The sequence below is a fragment of the Rosa chinensis genome, chromosome 5 (assembly GCF_002994745.2).
Source record: "Rosa chinensis cultivar Old Blush chromosome 5, RchiOBHm-V2, whole genome shotgun sequence".
In the NCBI taxonomy this organism is placed as follows: domain Eukaryota; kingdom Viridiplantae; phylum Streptophyta; class Magnoliopsida; order Rosales; family Rosaceae; genus Rosa; species Rosa chinensis.
The window spans coordinates 62271446-62290532 of record NC_037092.1 but is presented as its reverse complement, the minus strand read 5'-3'; the positions used below and the strand labels follow the sequence as shown (position 1 = coordinate 62290532).

The 19087-nt window shown below is 38.8% G+C and overlaps 3 protein-coding genes across 3 annotated transcripts; 1 reads left to right on the top strand and 2 right to left on the bottom strand.

The window, feature by feature from the left end:
- Window positions 1–4024: 4024 nt before the first annotated feature.
- LOC112163808 (transcription factor PCF3-like) lies at window positions 4025–4534 on the bottom strand. The gene has a single exon (XM_024300066.1). It carries the CDS (start codon window positions 4532–4534, stop codon window positions 4025–4027), a length of 510 nt encoding a protein of 169 aa, XP_024155834.1.
- Window positions 4535–12120: 7586 nt separating this feature from the next.
- Window positions 12121–15369, bottom strand: LOC112201763 (DNA-binding protein REB1). Its single transcript, XM_040506886.1, has 3 exons — window positions 15235–15369; window positions 12253–14177; window positions 12121–12221 (listed from the first exon to the last, which is right to left on the bottom strand). Exon 2 carries the CDS (start codon window positions 14159–14161, stop codon window positions 12254–12256), a length of 1908 nt encoding a protein of 635 aa, XP_040362820.1. The 5' UTR covers window positions 14162–14177; window positions 15235–15369; the 3' UTR covers window positions 12121–12221; window position 12253.
- A 134-nt stretch (window positions 15370–15503) lies between these two features.
- LOC112201764 (ruBisCO large subunit-binding protein subunit alpha) lies at window positions 15504–18769 on the top strand. The gene is made up of 8 exons (XM_024342685.2): window positions 15504–15663; window positions 15976–16156; window positions 16337–16458; window positions 16571–16778; window positions 16862–17007; window positions 17136–17442; window positions 17602–18053; window positions 18308–18769. Exons 1-8 carry the CDS (start codon window positions 15610–15612, stop codon window positions 18593–18595), a joined length of 1758 nt encoding a protein of 585 aa, XP_024198453.1. The 5' UTR covers window positions 15504–15609; the 3' UTR covers window positions 18596–18769.
- The last annotated feature ends 318 nt before the right edge of the window (window positions 18770–19087 follow it).

Here is a 19087-nt window from a genome sequence, read left to right as displayed (position 1 = left end):
TAGCCGTCACTGACTGCCTCCGCCACCCAAACTCATGGCCTGATCTCCAATCAATCTTCAACGTCCCTGGATCCCAGATTCGGATCCGACCCAACAACTCCTCTTTCCCAAGGAAAGGTCGCCGACCACTTGCCCAGATCTAACTCAACCTTGATTCCCAGATCGTAAAAACATGAAGAAGTGGAAACAAATTCTTATTTGTAAGTACTTATTATATTCTTAACTTTTTCCCATGTTTTCAATCAATTCCTACTAACTATAGTTTTTTGTTCTAATCAGTGATATGAGCATTTTATGCAACGTTTATATTTTTAATTCTTATATTAATCTTTGTTACTCTATTCTATTTTCTCTTTATTTTTTTACTTTTGTGTTTATTCGGTATTGTTAACGTTAGAGATCCGAAGGGGTCTCTAGTTAGCTTTAGAGAGAGAGAGAACGACACAAGCAAAGTATAGTGGTTCGTCTCCGCCTTAGCGGGAGACTACGTCCACTTGAATATTGCACTATGTGTGTTTGGGCCTTGCAGCCCAAGGGGATTACATGAGATGTAATGGGGTGGTTTGAGTTGTGGAGGAGGCATTCGTTTTATAGGTGAAGGAATGCTCTTCCTTTACATGATTTCCGATGTGGGACTCAAACATCACTATTCTAGTATAGAAAAGCTATCTTGTGAGGGCAACTTGGCAAGGCCGGAAAGGTGGCTTCCTGCCTACGTATATTGCCACTTCCGGATACCGTAGCGTAGCTTGAACATAGGGCTACGGGATGCATGTCTCGGTTGGGTCTCTCCATGGCTTGTGGGTGTTCCAAAGAGGGTGTTGTTTATGCTTGGTGAGGTAGCAAATAGCTTTGCTAGTGAGAGGTATCTACAGGTATTTTGGAGCAAATATGAGAAAATGAGATAGTATGAAGAAAATAAAATACGCGCAAATAAGGAAAAGCTTAAAGTCTTGAAACAAAAAGGAAACCTTAATGGATCGAAGAAGCCCAATCCATGAATACGGAACAACAATTAAGAAGAATATTTAGAAAATATTGATGATCATGTGGCGTGTTCTCATTGGATCAGTGATGTAGAGAAATCCTAATTCGTTAAGAAGACCAAAGGTTCACTTAATTTCTTTCGACCTCAAGGAATCTCAAACCTAGGAGAAATGAAAGAGGAAAGTATACAAGGAAATCTCAAGATCAACCAAGAAACCTGAGCATAAGAAAGCAGAAGAGAGCAATTTTGACTAGTCAAAGGCCTCCCGTCGACCAATCAAATCTGATGATTCTAACTTCGGTGTTGAGGATTTTCTGTACTTCTTTTCTTATGACCTCTTTTGTCCTTTCAATTAAGACCATGTCTAACTAAATAGTTAGGCGTTGTTGAAGCCCCGATCATGACTGTATTACTATGATATGACTTTTAATTAGTTTTACTTATTCAATGGATGAGAATCTAATTATTATTTTTCATTGATAATTCCTCTATTTGTTTTCTTTGGTGACCAACTTAGACTGCATGTTTAGGGTTTATTACTATAAAAGAAAAAATATTGTTTACTCTCTATACTTATAGGTCTCAACATTTCAGTCTCTAACGTTTCAATTTTACCTAGTTACAGATTTCACACAAAAGGTCATTGCCGTCAATTTTCCGTCCAAAATTATGTTATCTTGCTGATGTGGCATTCCTTTAACATTGAAATGACTATTATACCCTCACCTTTTTTTTTATTTGTTCTCTCTTTTTTTGTTTTTTCTTTTCACCTTTTCTTCTTAGTCGAGCTCTCTTTCCTCACACTCTCTCCTCCTTCTACCTCCAAAGAAGAAGCAGCAGCAATAGCCCAAGAGGTGGAGCTGCAAACCCCAACCAGCCTCGTCATGCCAGAAACCTTAGCCCAATTCAAAAAACTAGCCTCCTCTCTATCTGACATTCTGATAAACTCAAGTTAGATAGAGAGGGGTGGTGGTGCTTGCCGGCATGACGAGGATGATGGATGGATGGTGGGATAGCCAGAACTTGCATAGGATTGCAGTGAAGATGACGATGGAGACGAGAGAGAGAGAGAGAGGAGAAGAAGAAGAGGTTAAAAGGAAAGAGAGAACAAAAATAAGGAAACCGACCTTTCCCCAACCCGTTTTACAATGACGGGCGATCTGACAATTTCTCCGTCTTCCGGCCACGGATGGACTCTGGACCAGTTTGATGGATTCATCTCGGCGATAGGATGCGTATCCTGGTAGTCTGTGCTCCGAAACATAGGCAACTGGGGCAAGAGGAAGCTCGAAAAGTTTTTAGGTTCGCTGACAGGTTTTCCGATTCCTGCCAAATCGCGGTGCCGCATCTATATTAGAGTCTCCCTCTCGACCTAGCCGATCTATCCATGGTGTTTATTTGTTCAGATGATGATCCAAGTGAGAGAATCGAAAGGGGGAAGCTTTTGTGTTTTTACGACAAGTTTCCTTGCTTTTTCCGCGGTCTGGCCATGAACGGCGACGAATAGGACATCATACTCCATTGCCTTATCGAGCTCTATATACTGGTACTCTTAGTTTTCACTTTCAGTTGGGTATGAAAGAATTGAGGTTTTTGAGGTTATTACGGGTTCATTGTTGGCAGTGGAGATTTTGAAGTTCTTTGATTAGTTTTTTATTACATATAAACCTTATAGCATGATTCTAATTGTTGGTTATGTTTGAATTCAAAATTGGAGAAATCAGATGATCTCTGCACGCAATAGTTGATGAAAGCAGGACAATACTATTGATGTGGTTTATGTGGTTTTGATCTTATTTCTAAAGCCTGAATGATGAAAAAAAAAGAAAAAAAAAAAGAAAGAGAGAGAGAACACATAAATAAATAAATAAATAAATAAAAAGAAGGTGAGGGTATAATAGTCATTTCAATGTGAAAGGAATGCTACGTCAGCAAGATAACGGAATTTTGGGTGCCCGAAAAATTGACCGCAGGGACCTTTTGTGTGAAATTAGAGAGTTTAGGGAGTATCTAGGTGAAATTGAAATGTCATGGACTGAAACGTTGAGACCCTATAAGTATAAGGAGTAAACAAAATTTTGTCCTACTATAAATGATCAATGCCTGCTCCTTGTTAAGTAAGGTTCATTTGAGATTTCTAGAGTAGTGAATTGTCTATAAGGCATATGATTAGGTTCCTAGGTTAATTGAGACGCGTCGTACTCATTATTCCTTGTGATGTCTCGTTTTTCTAATGTTTAATGATTTCTTTATGTTAAATCTAGAGTTACGTCAACCAAGGTTGCATTTTAAAAAATAGATTAGGTGTAGAGCGTCTCTCACCTAGCATACAAGTGAGGAAAAACAATACGTTAATTCTAGCGTTTTGAGTTAACTTAAGCATCTTCATTCATAGATAAGTAAGACTAGGTTAAACATAGCTAAATATGCAAGATTTCTTGGTGGTGGATACATTCCCTAGTGCCTGTTTCTCTATTAATTCTCGTCTTAAGCAATTATTCACTTGTTTTAGTTAAATTTATTTGTTTTCACACTCTACCAACCCAACTTTTAAACTTAGAAATTTTTGCAATTGGTTCCACAAGTCTCATGCGGGAGACCCTATCTACAATTGACATTCTTATATTGGAAGCAGAAAAATTATTGGAATAGAATTATCCGATCAATTAAACACTTATATTATATGTTTTGTAAGAAAATAAAAATCGTGCTAGGCGCTCACCTAATCTCTACCTAAGCAATTAGGTGTAAGGCCATTTCTCACTGCCCGCTTTCCACCTAGCGATGTTTAGAACATGAGTATAGCTGAGTAAATAAATTAACTGAGCAGGTAAACATGACTCTAGACTGATAAAATTCATTGTTCAATGCAGAATACTTCATTAGAATGCATGAGATAAAAGGGAATTGAATATATATTTTTATTTTATTTGTGTAGATCGAGTACATTAGATGAGATCGAACATGTGACCTATTCTAATTCAGATAATCCGTAACCACTTCTTGAACATTTTCTCTCTTCCTCTCCCTTACCACCTATTCTAATCTTTCTTCCCCATCCTGATTCTGGGTTTCTTCCTGAGTTTGGATCCCTACATCTATTACAACATCATTGGCAGAAAAGTCAGCAATTTCATAGTTTTGTGTAACCAACCTCAAATAATAGTCATAAGCAGGTAGCATCGGTTGGTCACCTATAGTGCGCTTCTTCTTAACCAAATCTTTGTCTTCAAGACTAACAGCATTCTCCTCCAAATCCACAGCAACTAGAGTTGAAGGCGTATTAATCGGGGAGACATGTTTCGCAGTGGCAGCGATAATAAATGGTTCAGCTTGTTGTAAGAGCCACTCTATTGTTTGACCATTGGTATTGTGACCAAGATCACGAGTGAGTTGAGCGATACAAGCAACACATGACTTCGGCAAGATAATACAGCATTCACCACCTTCAACCTTTGTGTGGCCATCTGTTGTTAAAGCTTTGCCATGGAGGACTTGATTTCTACTGCTTGAGGCATTGGTTGAAAAGTTTGATTCTATTCCCATTGTAACCAAACAAGGTTTTAGAACATAAGAGAGCTCTTGAGTTTTCTTGAGGTTGATGGGAAGGGTTTTATACAAAAATATATCGATGCATATTTGATCAATTTTTTCTTAGGGTAAGACACTGTTGTTTTTAAGGGTGTGCAAAACACGGTTCAAACCAGCCAAACCAGTCGAAACCGACCGGTAAATATGGTTTGGTTAAGGTTTTTTAGCGTTAAAATATGAAAGACAGTTCAATACCGAACTAAACCGTTTATGAATTGACTTGGTTTGGTTTTTCTTTTACTTAAACCGCGAAACCCGAACCGACCGGTATGTATTAAATACAATAGAAAAAAAATTTAAATTTATATACATAATATATATATTTATTTGTGGGTACGTAGTCTTTTATAAGTAAGTTCTAAATCTCCAATTATAATTTGATTCTCAAAATGATATACCACCCTATTGAATCCTAGACCCAAAGGCTTAAAACCCAAATAATTGAATCATTTTGAAACTATTTTGGATTTTGTTCTTTGAATATTACATTTTTATTATCGAGATTGAGTTTTAATATTTTACTATGAATTTTTCGTAAACAAAACGTTAATGTTATATAGGTTAAAACCGTCTTACCGACCGAACCAAACCATCTTTAAATGGATTGGATTGGATCGGATTAAGCTTATTTTTTTCAATGATCGGTTGTCTAAAATGTCTAAACCGCTTACTTTGGCATAGAGACGGTTTGGAGTCAAAACCGATCCAATCCAATCCGCGTGCAGCCCTAGTTGTTTTGTTCAAATGTGTATTGAAATCTTAAATGTTGCATTTTATTGCCAATGATAGCTTATGCATCTTTACAAAAATGAATAAAATTTAATTCTTACCTTTCAATTTTGTTGCATATTCAAACCATATTCATGAATGTGGCAAAATACTTACGTAAAATAAAACGAAAAAAAATAAAGAAAATGACAGAACCAGTTGAGCCAGTATTTCATTAAGAGATTAGCACGCTTATCTATGCTGGTCTTCACTATCAAACTTTGTTAATAAAAAAGGGACGTGTATAATACGGAAAAAATATGTCTGTGTATTATTCGAACATTTCATATAATAGCTTGTTGAAAAATTCGGCAAAGTATTTTTAATTAATTAATAAATCAACTTTTATTTTTAGAATACTCATTTTTTTCCATAATATATGTAAAATAAGGAAAAACATAAATATTGTGTATAAAACATACTTAATACGTTCAGGTTCAAAAGTATGGAAAATTTAACGAGACCTCTTGAAAAGTACAAAGTACAGAATTTTTTTATAAAAATACGTTAGTACATGTATTATTCATAATTCATATGAAAAGCTACTAACAAAGCTGTCAAATAAGAAAAAGAAAATAACATGGTATAAGTTGTAGTTTCCTTTTATTCCCTTATAATGTATTGGGGCCAGTTTTCTTTCTGAAAAATGTTGGATTAGGATTTTTATTTTAAATATACTTTCTTGCTTTTAAAATTCCTAAATTTAATCTTTGTGTTTAAAGAGCAAGGTGATATATGATAAGATAAGCTCCAAGTGTTCCAAGCCGCCTTTGCCCTAGCCGGCGTCCAAGCGTTGCTCATTTGGTGGTGTTAGCCGGTATAAATGACGATTTCTACTGTCAAACATAAATGGTTTTTAGGGCCTTGCTTGTGGCTTTTTGAGTTTGTGTTTTAGCTTGGAGCTTGATGGCATCGACCCCAAGTTCTGGCTCGTTTTCTGCCCTGAGGCATAGGCGATCAACGGTGGTGTGGCGGAGATTGCGGCAACAATTCGAGGGGTGATGTCCAGGTTGCATACAATAGCGTTGGCAACGTGGGTCTTAGTTGGTGGCTTGGAGTGTTGAGGATCTGCTCCTTTGGTTTGGACCTTCTCCTTTGGTTCGCCGATAGATCTGATGGTGTACGTCGATGATCCTCGTGGTGCTAGGTTCTTTTCCTTGTGGAGGTAGCGGCGTCGAGTAGTGCTACTTTCGGATGATTTGCACAATGCGGCACATGCTATTTTGGGCTAGATGCTATTGGGCTTAGGCTAGGGCAAACTTCAGGCCCTTGAGCTGTGGCACTTTTCTAGGGACATATGCTTGTTAGTTCTTAATTAATGAGCGCTAATGAGTATAGTTACTTGACATATTTGCTACCATAGCTTATAGGCTAGCTTTTATATATTAAGTGAGCACTGAATTTATAATGAGTTTTCTATACCTATGTTCCATCATAGTACTCCCACAACCTAGCGAAGGGGTATGTAGTGGTTATTATGGCTCCAGTAATGACAATCATTAATGGATTCATTCAAAAAAAAAAAGGAGGAGGATAAGATATGAGTCAATTTAGCAGCAACACACACACACACACACTAAGGGATCCCCTTTTTTTGTAATTTTAATGGATCCCTTGTGGGTCATTTTAAGGGATCCCTTGTGGGACTCACTTTTTGATCGCATTTTCACATCTCGACCGTTCAGTTTTTAAGTTCTAATGTATAGATCACTTATGCAAATTTTCAGCCAAATTGATGATTGTTAAGGTATGGAACAAGATTAAATCAATGGACGAACCAAATTTGTCCAACCTAAACCGTTTATGTTTATAATTGTAAATCACAGTTATGAACCAAATTACTAGTGTTCTAAAACTGGACCGCCCAGGCTACCTAGGCGCTGGGCGGCGGCTCTCCGACTCGGGTAATGCCAAATCGGAGGGGTTGGGCAGTTGACTAAGCGGCCTAGGCGGCCGATTAGACACTGGGTGGTTCAGCGATTGAGCGCAAGGCGGCCTATCTAGGCAGGTTTCTGCCTTTCTCTTAGATCAGTGGGAGGATGAGATCGAGGTGATCTAAAAATCAGATAAAGATTGATGGATTGAGAAAAGAGAGATGAGACTAAATTGATTGTAACATTGATAGGGAAAGAGAGAGCTAGTGAGGATTTGTGATCTGAAATTGATCGAGACTTCGATCTGGGTAGTGGATTTTGGCAACTCAATTTGTGTATAATTCAATGTTGTTCAATGATAACTAGCTTGAACTCGATCTGGGTATTTTTCATAGAAAGTTCTATGATAACTGGAACTCGATCTGGGTTTTCCAATGATGTTCTTGATTGTTCATGACGCTCATAAACTTGAACTCCTGCTTGAAAGACTTGATCTTGGGAAAGTTGTTTGCTTCTTCTCTTTTTTTGTCGAAGTAGTCAGTGATAGCCAGCTGGCATTTGAGAATCAAATGTTTTTTTTTTTTTTTTTAAGAAGCAGTGAAAGCTAGCTCGCTTTTGGTATTAACAAAGAGTAAAATAAAAATAGTTGGTGGCTGGAAACGAATTGAGCTAGAGTTATCCACTGAATGGTTTATTTTATGAAACTACCATTATTATTCAACTTAAGCTAGCCCAACAGTCATCAATTAATACAATATATAATCAAGCATTCTATATAATAACCTCAGTTTAAGCTAGAATTTGATAAGTTGGGTAATGGAGTTTTATAAAGAAAGTAAAATAATAATGCAATATGCTTGAATATGTTTTATATATCCTTAGATATATAATTAAATGTTATATAAATAAAATAAAGACTAAAAAATATAAAACCGCCTAGGCGTCTGGGCACTAGTCCCTTAGCCACCGCCTGACTAGCGCCTAATGATTTTTTGAACCTTGCAAATTACAATAAGCTTCAATAGAACCACCCGAGATAGTAACATGCGTCTCAACTAAGAATATGTATTCTAACATGCACCAATTAGCGAAAAGTGCTCTACAGGCTACTCTTTTCACTTTACAATTGTGATTATATCCCGGAAAGACAATGCTCAGTTGAAGCCATAGCACAATAATAACAGTTTTCGCACTATGTTGCCACCGTAAATATAACCTAGTGATACTAAGTTTCATCCTGCCACTAGAAGGTTGCGACCATTTGACAAAGTAAGGAACTCACCACTAGACCTATAAATATACCGGATTTGGAGCGGATCAACCTAAATCCAAATTTGTTAGTAATAATTTTTTTTAACCGAACTTGATCCGTTAACCCGACTGATCATTGATAGCTCAATCTAAATCTGTATCAGCTAGACTAACGGATACCCGATCCTCTAATCTGATCTGTTTATAGCAACAAATATTTTTAAATTTTAACAATAATATTAAATTATCATCATTTTTTTTTTTTGAATCGAATATGTCAACCCAGTTTTATAATTCAGCAAACAATACCAAACGACACATCCCTATGGGGTCGACAGAAAGAGTCGTCCTTTTGGACATACAACCATCCTATTCTACATACAAATAGAATCCCGCATACTCATAGTACACTCACCTTTTAGGAAATCCACGTACCATTATTCTTACAAAAACCTAAGTACTCAGAAGAAATAAAATAAAGGAACCAACCGAGTACCTATTTTTGAGACCCAATAAAAACTTAGAAATATTTAAATCATATTCCCCTTAAATAAAAGAGGAAGAAGCCCAACAACCATTTATGAGCCCAATTAGTCGAAGTTCGAGAAACCCTAGCAGACTCCACCAAGGCTACCTCCCTGCCACCGTCAAAAACCTTGCTGCCACCACCGGAAGCAATAGTACCCTTAGCCTGTCCCAGTGCCTGCATTGCTGGCCAGATCCTAAGCACGCTCAGTGCTACCACTGCACCGCCACTGCCTGCCTTGATATCAAGAGACACATATCCCAACCAAGAGATGTCGCCGGCCCCCGACCAACCCCCGGAACATCGCACCGGATCCAAGCTGATGTTTCCAGAGGCAGAAGCCAAGGTGCCCCCTATCGGATCTGAACCCATATAGACTTGAGCAGCCCTACCATCATCGAGTCCCCGTCCTACATCAACCAAACAAAAGGCCCAGCTCCACCTAATATCGATGAGATTGAAGGCGAGAGGTCTCGCGCTTTTGCAGCCAAGTTGACCGCCATCAGAGGCTTCGGTCCACCAAAAGGACGAACCCGATCCAAACCTATATCATGAGACACCGTCTCCGCCAAGTAGGGGAGAAGAAAGAGAAGCATTGCCTCCCTTCCAAATCCAAATTACTCTGCCGAGAGTCAAGGAATTTGTAGCACCACTGCTGCCAATCAAGGCCCGTTACGGCCTTAGGGTTGCCCTCCAGAGCGAAAGAGAGATCATTTTTAGGGTTAGAATAGATGGTTTATGAAATGAGATTGAATCATGGTATTAACATCATGATACTTCATGAAATATTAATAAAATATTATATAATTATTATTTTATATTTTAAAGTAATAAGTATTCTTAATATTTTATAGTTAATATTTTGGAAAATAATAATTTATTAATACAAAAATCATATTTAATTATTATATATAAAAAACGGACCGGATCATTAACGGATCGGATAAACATAAATTCATGTTTGATCCGTTAAATATACGATTAACAGATCCAGACCACTAACTGATCAACGAATCAAATTTTCAATCCAAACCTGTTTAATAACCACGAATCTGGATCGAGCAGCAGTTGATGAAAGCATCAATCGTAGAACCCATTGAAGTGCAATAGGACTAGGAAAAAAATGTGTTTTGTCAGTTATACCTTAAAGCTTTGAAACCTTAAAGAATTATGAAACGAGAAGGTATTTCGATATCTTGATTCTTGAGTAATGAAGTTACATGACTCGTACATATCTCAAATGAATATACAAGAGAAATGACTCTTATCTAATAGACTAGATAATTACATAGCGAATGAGATATATATATATATATATATATATATATATATATCTCAAATGAATAGATCCGATCCAGAGCGGAGCTCCGCTTTGGAATTAACGTGTGAAGTTCGAGTTTTGGGTCACTTTTCGGTCGCATATCCACATCTCGACCGTTCAGTTTTTAGGTACTAGTGTATAGATCATCTCTGCAAATTTTCAACCAAATTGATGATCGTTAAGGTATCTAACTCGCTTAAACCAATGGACGGACTGAATCTGTCAACCTGAACCGTACTAGCTTTAAGGCAGTTATCAATGCCTTAACGATCATCATTTTGGCTGAAAATTTGCAGAGACGATCTATACACTAGTACCTAAAAACTGAACGGTCGAGATGTGAATATGCGACCGAAAAGTGACCCAAAACTCGAACTTCACACGTTAATTTTCAAAGCGGAGCTCCGCTCTGGATAGGATCTGCTCAAATGAATTATCGACAAGTAACAAAAGAGATAAACTCATTAGAAGATAATTATACATGCTATGTAGGAGACATTGGAAGGAGGATAGCGTTGAACGCTAATGAGGAGTCTTGAATAGATTAGGCTTCGTATGAGATGCAACTGGGTTATGCTTATCAGGATGTGGGTATGATACTCTATTTGGGGGAAGCTCTACTGCCTCTACAAATGGAGTTCCACTGTCAAAACCCGTCAATCTTGTTTTATTTTTCTGCTCATAATAATTCTCCCCCGAAAATCATCTGGAAATTTGGAATTCCCTCTAAACTCAAAACTTTCATTTGTTGCTCATCGCAAGCTGCTGACTAATGTCCAGAGATAGGAAAGACATTTTACCACCGATGACGCTGTACTTGCCATACATGTACTGGTGAAGAAAGTTTGCTTCATCTTTTTAGGGACTGTCCTTTTTCTCAAGCTATTTGGAATCACAATTTCAGAAACCTGCTGCTATTGCTACTACTTCATCAATTTCAGAAACCTGCTGCTATTCCTGCTACTACTCATATGTCTTGGATTAGTTGGTTTAAGGCAAACCCTCATTGTTACCGATTTGTTCCTTTCGAATGTGAAATGGTGTTCATATCCTGGTTTATCTGGAAATGGAGAAACAAGAGAAGTTTTTATGCTAGTTTCCACCAGCCTTTTCAGCCTTACATGATCATTACTACTGCAATTGAGGAATGAAAATCTGCTTAAGCCAAAGCCAACACTGGTAGAGCTTATGAGTTGAACATGCTGGTGGTGTGGCAGAGGCCTCCTAATGGTTATATTGATGGATAAAGACATGTAACTAGTACTGGAGGCATCATAGGAAACTCTTCTGGAATATGGATGAAGGCGACACCAATGTCAAGGTAGTGTTCATTGCTGAAACATGGGGTCTTTTCTTAGGTCTAAAGCTTGCTGTGGATTTTTGTTCTGTTTTCAGGCCTGTTTTCACAGGGTTGATATTGAAGCAAGCTTCTGTAGAGGGATAGAGTCAAAATCAAGTTCGCACTTCATAGTCTTCCGCAGGTGATGCTCAAATAGAAAATCATGTTTGTTGGTTGCCTACTACTCTCCAAAACCAACAGTTGACTTGCATTTCTTTGCAAAAGAGAGAAGAGAGCATCGATCAGCATAAATATTGAGTATTGACACAGCAATGGAGCCACTTTCTACTGCTTATACAGCATGGTAGGGAAAGAGGATTACTTAGAATAACATATTTAGGGTTTTGGGTAAAATTCAAAGCCAAAAAAAAAGAGTTCCCATCCTAATCTGACATTCAAAGCCAGAAGAAATTTCTCAAACCTCAGACACGAAAAGGTAATAGAAAAAATGAGCAAAAAGAAAAAAATAAGGCATTCTGATGCCAAATAAACCATTCTACAAATACAAGTTTACACCAATATCTCTTGCTTCAAATACATCGGCCACTTAATACCAGATAAACCTCAGTTAACTACAGGTTTACTAGCATAAACCTCAGTCAACTGCAGGTTTACTAGCATAGATTTCTCTTGCTTCAATTAAATCGGCAAGATAACGTTTAGATAAAACTTCCACTTGTTCAGGAAAGGACTTGAGCCCATGATGACCAATATGTTTGACCATTTGATGCCATCGCTTTTGGCAAACATCTCCAGGCCTATGCTCAAGCAGATCATCCCAATCAACATCTTCAATACAGCAAGCATCCAAGCTATTGAGAGCATCAAGCAGCCGATAGTCGTCAATGTCAGCCCACAGCTTTTGGCTTACCAAAGGTGATGTTAATTGGTTATACCACTTCAGGCTGCAAACAGCATTGGTTCTAGTGCCCAACGTTTCACTGATTGCCTCCCAGCAAATATTATCTCGCAGCATGCCATGCTTGGTTTTCTTTTCTTCAAAAACCTTCATACGCAGATCCATGTTCACTAAATCAAATAAAGTCTCGTACTCCTCTTGGGACCAGCGTCCTTTCTTCTGATTTGGCAGCTTTATTCTGCGCCATGCATCCTTGACATGAATTCTATGTTTGCCAAGCTTATCGCCCAAAGATCTCCAATCAGCTCCCCGATCTTTATGGAACTTCTTTACCTCTTCGTACTCTTCCGGGGTCCAAATACGTTCCTCGGCTCGTTCAAACAAAATATGGGCTCTATAATATACACTCTTAAAGGGTCTCCATGGTAAGGCTGCCCCAATATCCTTCCAACAATTTTTCACTTCTGGGTGGTTTTTGACTTCAGGGTGGGACTTACAACGCAGAACCATGTTGAGGCCATCATCCCCTAAAGCATGTTCCTCTATGTATCTTAAAACAGCCTCTTTCACAATCTTGTCTTCTTCTTCTGAAAACCGCTTACCTCTTACAAGGTCTTCATGCTCATCATTTGGGCCATCAGACGGTGAGAAGACCTCCACATCATCAGCAAAACTTACTCTTTTTGATGCTTTTTTAGGGGTCGATTTTTCAGAATTGTCAGGAGCTCCAATGCTTTTTTGGGCTATTAAGCTGCCTTTCCTTGACCTGGCCTTTTTCTTGTCTTCATTGCAAACCTCCGCAATACCACGTTTCTCCGACTTGGACTTCTTCCTTTTCTTAATATTTCCTACATTAACAGCCTCTGATTTTCTGTTGCAATCTGCTACAACATGTTTCTCTGACTTGGCCTTCTTTCTTTTTTTACCATCTTCTACATTAACAACCTCCACATTTCTGCTGCTAACTTCTCCATTAACAAGGGTCTCTGCCTTGGCCTTCTTCTTCCTTGTTTTCTCACCATCTACATCAACAGCCTTTATGTTTCTGATGCACGTTTCACTGCTCCCCGTACCCATATTTTCAGACACAATATGCCCATCTAAACGCTTACTTGCTACTCCAGCCTCCATTCCATCACTTGTGATATTCTGTACCAATTCACCACCCGCTTTTTCCCTCTTCCGTTTCTTCTCTTTTTTCTTTTTATTTCCTCCCTTGTTGTTTATTTGTGCAACATCTCCATACTCAGTTGCCACACCTACTTTTCCATCCTCAAGAATTTTTTGTGTCTTCTTTACACTACCTGTAGAGTCAACTTTCTCCACAGTTTTCCCAACGGATTTCTCCCCATCATTTCTGAGCTCCTTTTTATTAATCATATCTATTACCATATCATCCCCCTCCTTTTCCCTCCTCCTTTTCTTTTTCTTATTGGCTTCTTCTCCACTATTCATATGATTTCCACCAGTCTTGTCATATTTCAGCCCCTCAACTTCCTTGCCCATTTTGTCCCCACAGACTTCCAGCACGGAAGAATTTCTTTCAAGTTCATCCTTCTTTGCTTTCTCCTTCCTTTTCTCCTTGTGCTTTTTCTTCTCTTTTCCTGATTCAAACTCCAACAGCGTCCTCTCCTTCCTTCCCATATTAGTTTTGTTCAATCTAGAACAGAAAAAGGAGAAAGAAAAAAAATATTAAGATCAATGACTAATGAGTAGTTTTACTTGAAAAGTAAAAACATAAGTCAGCAACCGGTTAAATAACAGGATAACATTTCTGGAAACACCCATATGCCACACTAGATGTGGAACTAGTTTCTGGAAAGTGTGTGTGAAAGTGTACAAAATTATTTGGAAACAAATGACAATTTTAGGTAGATTAATCGAGCATACATAGATATCATCTATACACAACATTTGGAATTTTCAAAAAAACTTTCCCATTAGATTTTAGGTAATATTGACCACGTGGCCAAATATCACACCGCGGAAACCATGAATAGCATCCAAAGGTATTGACAAATTCCTAGACATGAGTCCAACAAACACATGCCATTTATAATGAAAATGGAAAGCAAATGCAAAAACATCCTAACCACCAGTGGCAAACCCGGATATGAAATTGGGGTGGACTGAACATATATATATAATATTCCTTTTGCTCTCTTGCTAGAACATTCTATCTTATTTGTTTGTAAAGAGGGTTTACAACCCAATCAACATCGGAGGCTCATCGTCACGCCCATATTATCACTAGAAGATGCCATAAAACCAGAACCCCGAATTAAAGAGTAAAAGCACAAAATCATAGAAAAAGAATAATAAAACAAGAATATAAAAGTAATTTATCTGTACCTAGTAGGCCAAGTAGCTTTGAACTCAGTAACCGCAGATTTGGTATCAATTCTTATTGGCTCAGATATTTATCAAATCTTATTGGCTTACAAAGAAAATAACCTTCACTTCCAAACTTCCAGAGTTCTAGGCTCCCATTCTGGGATTAAATCATCTTCTAAAGTCAAATCTAGCATGAGAACATGATTTCCATTGAAGTTGGAAAGCAAATCGGGAGATATTGAAAAAGTAAGCTTAGAGAGCAAGCATACTGAAACTTTCAACACACCCAACCAGATTTAACAATAATTCGATATCAAAATGTAACAGAATTCTCAAACTCCAAAGGAAACCAAACTGTGATTGATAAAGAAAGAAGCGCTAACCTCCAATAAAGGTGAAGCCCTAGACCCACCCAAAGCTCCTTCCTCCTTCTTCTTCTTCTGCTCTCAGTTAGGGTTTCGACTGGATCGGTGAAAAGAGACGAAAGCGACTGTGCAGAAGCCAAGAGAGAGAAACCTATTTATAGTTTCTTAGTTTAATGGGCCTAAAGTGTAAGTTACAACGGGCCTGAAATTTTGGGCCCACATTCAACGGTTCTCCGAAATACAAGAAAGTTCTGGAACGACAGGAATCGTCTTTCTCCAACTCAATAAAACCCAAAACGGCAAAACCCTAAAAGCTGTGAGCCTCTTATCCACACTTTGTTGTTCTACTCTCTCTCTCTCTCTCGCTCTCTCTCTCTGCGTGAAGCTTTGAAAATGGCGTCTGCCAACGCTCTCACCTCTGCTTCCATTCTCTGCTCGCCCAGACAGGTGCGAGCTTATTGGATTGGATTGCTCTGTAATATGAAATTAAAGCCAAATTTGGGGTTTTGTGTTTTGTGGGTTCTCATTTCTTTTGTTGTTAGCCAAACATGGTTTAGTCTCTGTAGCTTGGAATTAGTTTGGTTATCTCTGAGAAAATGCAGGTTTTGATAAATTGGGTGTTTGTTTCTGCTTTTGGATGTTGCCATATGAGAAGCATAGATTTGGGTGGTGGTTTTTGAATTGCATTAGTGTATGAAACGAGTGTTACTTCTGGGTCAATTGTTGATAATTCAGTGAATGGTTTGTTAATTTTTGCAGAGCTTGAGTAGGAGGGTAAATCAGCAGCAAATCAACAGGCTGAATTACAAGCAGTCGAGGGGGCGGTTTGCTGTGAAAGCCGCTGCGAAAGACATAGCCTTCGACCAGCAGTCGAGGCGTGCTATGCAAGCCGGCATTGATAAGCTTGCTGATGCTGTTGGCCTTACTCTTGGTCCCAGAGGTAGCCTCTCTTTACTTTGTCGAACAATTTTTGTTGTACTTGAATCCTGTGACGCCGTTTTAGATGTCTGAATGTGGATTTGTAGGGGAAAGCGAACCCTCCTGGCTTGTTTTTTTGTGCTTCCTTTCATGGTGTGCGCGAATTCGTAGTTTTGATCTGTGTGTTTTTGTATCTCTGTAGGGAGGAATGTTGTGTTGGATGAGTACGGTAGCCCTAAAGTGGTGAATGATGGAGTGACAATTGCTAGAGCTATTGAGCTACCTGATGCTATGGAAAATGCTGGTGCAGCTCTCATTAGGGAGGTCGGTTAAGTTTATGCTTGTTGTATTTTCCTTCAATTAGTACTATCCTATGTTAGTGATTACAGTGCTTATTTTTGCTTGTCCTGTTACTGGGTTCAATTGTGGGATTTAGGTTGCTAGTAAGACCAATGATTCTGCTGGTGACGGCACAACAACAGCATCCATTCTTGCACGTGAGATAATCAAGCTTGGGCTTTTGAGTGTCACCTCTGGTGCAAATCCGGTTTCAATTAAGAAGGGGATTGATAAAACTGTACAGGCATTGGTGGACGAACTAGAGAACAAGTCTAGGCCTGTTAAGGGTCGTGATGATGTTAAAGGTACTTTGCTGTAATGATTGCTATGGAATTTCCTTTAGTTTAGTTTTTCACAATCTTAAATTTATCATTGTTTTCTCTTACAGCTGTTGCATCTATTTCTGCTGGGAATGATGAGCAAATTGGAACAATGATTGCTGATGCTATCGACAAGGTTGGACCTGATGGTGTTTTGTCCATTGAGTCTTCATCCTCATTTGAGACGACCGTCGAAGTGGAAGAAGGAATGGAGGTGTGTATTCTTTCCTGGTCTCAGTTGCATTTTGTATCTATTTTTCTTCCACCCTGTATATTATGTAACTAGCCTTGTAACAAGAAACTATATGATTACTGTCTGATGTTTATTGTCGCATATTGCAGATTGACAGAGGATATATCTCCCCTCAATTTGTTACAAACCCAGAGAAATTGATTGTTGAGTTTGAGAATGCAAGAGTCTTGATTACAGACCAGAAGATTTCAGCTATCAAGGACATAATTCCCCTGTTAGAAAAGACCACTCAATTGAGAAGCCCTCTGCTTATTATTGCTGAGGATGTCTCTGGGGAGGCTTTGGCGACTCTTGTTGTCAACAAGTTGAGGGGTATCCTTAATGTTGCTGCCATCAAAGCTCCAGGTTTTGGTGAGCGCAGAAAGGCTCTCCTCCAAGATATTGCCATTTTGACTGGTAAGTTTTTGGGTTATTTTATCAACTTGCTATTGTTCACAACATGACAAAGGTCCATTGATATCAAGCTTCCAAGGATATATGCAACTGTTTTGTTTTATGTTTTAACGTTAAGAGGATTGATGTGATATTCTTTTTGTCTGTTCTCTGTATGTTTAGGTGCCGAGTTTCAAGCCAATGATCTTGGTCTACTGATTGAGAACACCACAGTTGAGCAGCTTGGTTTGGCCAGAAAGGTGACAATCTCGAAGGACTCCACTACCATCATTGCTGATCAAGCTTCAAAGGATGAGTTGCAATCCAGAATTGCACAATTGAAAAAGGAGTTGTCTGAAACAGATTCTGTATATGACACTGAGAAATTGGCTGAGAGGATTGCCAAACTATCTGGGGGAGTTGCTGTTATAAAGGTTGGTGCTGCTACTGAAACCGAACTTGAGGACCGTAAGCTCCGTATTGAGGATGCCAAGAATGCCACTTTTGCTGCCATAGAGGAAGGGATTGTTCCCGGTGGCGGTGCTGCATTGGTACATCTTTCAACATATGTCCCTGCAATCAAGGACAGACTTGAAGATGCAGATGAGAAGCTAGGCGCTGACATTGTGCAGAAGGTAACTACCACACCTTAGTATTATGGCCCTGAATATGAAACATGAAAGTGCCAAGTACTATTCTTGAAGCAGTAAGCAAATAATATATTCCATACTGGGCTTTAGCTTCATGAGCCAGAACTTAGTATATGGAAACTTGGTCTGCTTCAGCTACTTGGATGAGTTTACATTTTTGATAACCTCAGGGTCTTTCATATTTGATGTGTATTCTATGTAAAATTCTATTGCTTATTATTGAATCAATTTGCCTGCAGGCTCTGGTAGCACCAGCAGCATTGATAGCTCAAAATGCTGGAATTGAAGGTGAAGTGGTGGTGGAGAAACTAAAAGAGAGTGAATGGGAGGTCGGCTACAACGCAATGACAGACACATACGAGAACCTAGTGGATGCTGGTGTTATCGACCCAGCAAAGGTTACAAGATGTGCTCTGCAGAATGCTGCCTCAGTTGCAGGAATGGTCTTGACCACTCAGGCTATTGTGGTGGAGAAGGCTAAGCCCAAGTCACCTGCTGCTGCTGCTGCACAAGGACTTACTGTGTAATTTGTAGTCTGTTTAGGTAGCCAGAATTTTGATAGAGAGGTCTATTCAGTGCATTTCGGTTAAAGTTGCTCGGTGAAACTTTCTGTACGGAATTGACAGGATTGATTGTTTCTACATAAAATTGAGCTGCAAGTATTGTAATATCAGGTGTTTTTGGAGCATATGGTTTGTTCATCTCCCTGACAGCTTCCTTTCGGTAAATACCAACTCAATCCCTTGATAATCGGCATGCCGGATTACATTTTAATTCCCTGGCTTAAACCCGGTTAGAATAGGCTTATGACTTATAGGGGGTATCAGCTGCCTTTGTCGACATCTCTGAATTCAGCGATGAATGTTCTATTTGAGAACATTGAGCTACATTCGTAATCAAAACAAGCAGAAGAGTCATGCTCGAAAGTGCAGTCTATGACACCTTTTGTTGGTCTTATTTTCCCACCGGGGACTCCTCGCGGTTGGCTATGTCACATCGAAGCTCAAAAAAAGGCATTT